Genomic DNA, 2,194 nt, shown 5'->3' with positions numbered 1-2,194 from the left:
ATAAAAATGTAACCCTTGTACCACAGAGTTTCTAAAAACCTGTAACAATGCAAATACAAAACACATTACTCATGAAATGGGCAAACTATTTAAAAAAAGTGAAAACGTAAGTGGAACATAAATTACCTGTGTCGCAAGTCGAACGCGCATTTTCGAAGTGCTGTCTAACACAACGTGCCGTTGTGTTAACTTTGGACAGGCCCTCGCATTCCCAGCATGTTGGATGTCAAGGTTGAATAGAGCTGCAATGTAATCCCAACATATGTAATTGTTGGACAATTTAACCTGCAGAATTGAACACATAAACATTAATTTCATTGCGATCAGGTAAGTTACACTCTCGCGTTACTTTCTCAAAATTTTTTTTCTTTTTAGTTCGGGTTTCCAGGGAAACGTTAGTCAAGCAAGTTTTTCTTTCAAGTAACGAAGGCATTATGAGGGTAAGTAACAATGAGAAAATGCGCCATACTCTCGCGTGATTCTCTTAATATTTCTTAATCTTTTTTCAGGTCAATTTCCCAGAGATACGTTAGTCAGATAAGTTCTTCCTTCAAGTAATGAAGGCGTCATAACGGTAGGTAATAAAAAAAAATGAGTTATGCTTTTGCGTGGCTTTCTTAACATTTCATTATCTTTTTTTTTTTTAGATTGGGTATTCAAGAACACGTCATTCAGGTAAGTTTTTAAAAATTTGTTAAGTTTCATTGTTTACGGTTCAAAATACTTTCAAAGCAATCATAAGCTTCTAAAAACTTACCCGCAATTTTTTCTTGTTATACAACCTGTTCCGAACATTTTTAATGACATGGGGCGCATCAGAGAAGACGAAAACTTTTCGGTCGTCATCTACAGGATGCGTGAACCACGTTTTTGTATCCTCCATCGAACCTGAGACACCTAATAGGGACCACATCTTTGCGTTCGTCGATGCGCCGTCGGCGATGACTCCGTGAATTTTCGCTCCGGTCCTTTCCAGGTACACAATAGCTTTAATAACTAGCTTCGCAAGCTCATCACTCTTTACAGGATTTTTTGAAGCAAACACTGCGTTTGGTTGTGTATGAATCAGCAAGAGGCTGAAACATGAGAACGAGACCATGTGTTGCTTGATCTTCAAGTTAGTCGATTGCGGCCCATCGTTACCGAAGTCAGTTAATCCAACATAGGTTAAGTTTTTTGAACACACGGCCACTGACTTCCTCAAGTTAATTTCATCGAGGAGAAGTACACCATGTCGCTGCAAAATAGTTTTCGTCTCAAAATGTTTTGCGAGCAATTTCGCAAACTCTTCGTCAAAACCGCATTTCATGTCGACAAGTGAGAAATAACTGCGGATCGTTCGATGACAGGGCAGTGGTAAAACGTTATTCTTACGGAGGAACTCGTAGTAACCTGGTGATCTTATGTTCATCAGTAGACATAGCATAATCCACTCCTCCTCATAGCGCCGACTCTTGTCGTTTGCTTCCCTGCAGCCGCGATTATTTCTCGGAGTACAGTTTGTTGACTTGTTGGTACATTTAATTTCGAGCATTTGTCGACCAACGTTTCGCCACAAATCGAAGCAATTTCGGTTGCTTTATTTTGCAAGGATTCTTGTAATAATTGTATGCGTTTCTGGGCTGTCTTCTTCTGCCGTCTTTCACGGAAACATTTTTTGCGCAGCGCGATTAACTTCCTTTGATCTATCGGATTGGAAACTCGACATACACGTTTTAACGATACTTTCGTTTTTGATCTCGCTTCTTTCATGTGCACTACGTTTCTCATGTTCCTGCAGTGGTCACATCTCTTCCGTTTTGAGATCAATGTACAGTTTTTGGAACGCCATCGATCGACATAATCTTTAAACGCACTATCCGCCGACAGATGATGAACGTTGATGGTGCCGAGACCGTTGCACACATTTATATTTTGAAACTTTTTCAAAGCTTGCGGTAGCGACGCAATGTCCTCCAAGATTTGAGGGAGTTTACATCCGTGTACCTTAACGACACTTCCATACACGAAGTAGCGAAGTTCTTTGTTGGCGCAAAGCTGTATACTTTTTTCTACAACCGGGAATTTATCGTCGTTTTCCATCTTCGTTATAGCGTATGTGAACAGAAAACTGCCGATATCGGTGCTTAGTTCACCGACAGTCCACGGCCATGGTATCGAGGTAGAGTCCGTAATTTTTCCAGGAGTACCTATG

General features: G+C 40.5%; 1 protein-coding gene across 1 annotated transcript; it reads right to left on the bottom strand.

Annotated features, from left to right (window-relative positions):
* Window positions 1–21: 21 nt before the first annotated feature.
* On the bottom strand, window positions 22–1,309 carry LOC112466858 (the record flags this gene model as incomplete). Its single annotated transcript, XM_025035201.1, has 3 exons — window positions 758–1,309; window positions 127–285; window positions 22–39 (listed from the first exon to the last, which is right to left on the bottom strand). Coding segments are annotated over exons 1-3 (729 nt in total), but the record flags the coding sequence as incomplete, so codon positions are not given.
* Window positions 1,310–2,194: the final 885 nt, after the last annotated feature.

Source organism: Temnothorax curvispinosus, unplaced genomic scaffold (genome assembly GCF_003070985.1).
Source record: "Temnothorax curvispinosus isolate PA1 unplaced genomic scaffold, ASM307098v1 QBEX01016606.1, whole genome shotgun sequence".
Lineage (NCBI taxonomy): Eukaryota > Metazoa > Arthropoda > Insecta > Hymenoptera > Formicidae > Temnothorax > Temnothorax curvispinosus.
Note: the sequence above shows the minus strand (reverse complement) of the source record. Positions and strands in the feature narration are given on the sequence as shown.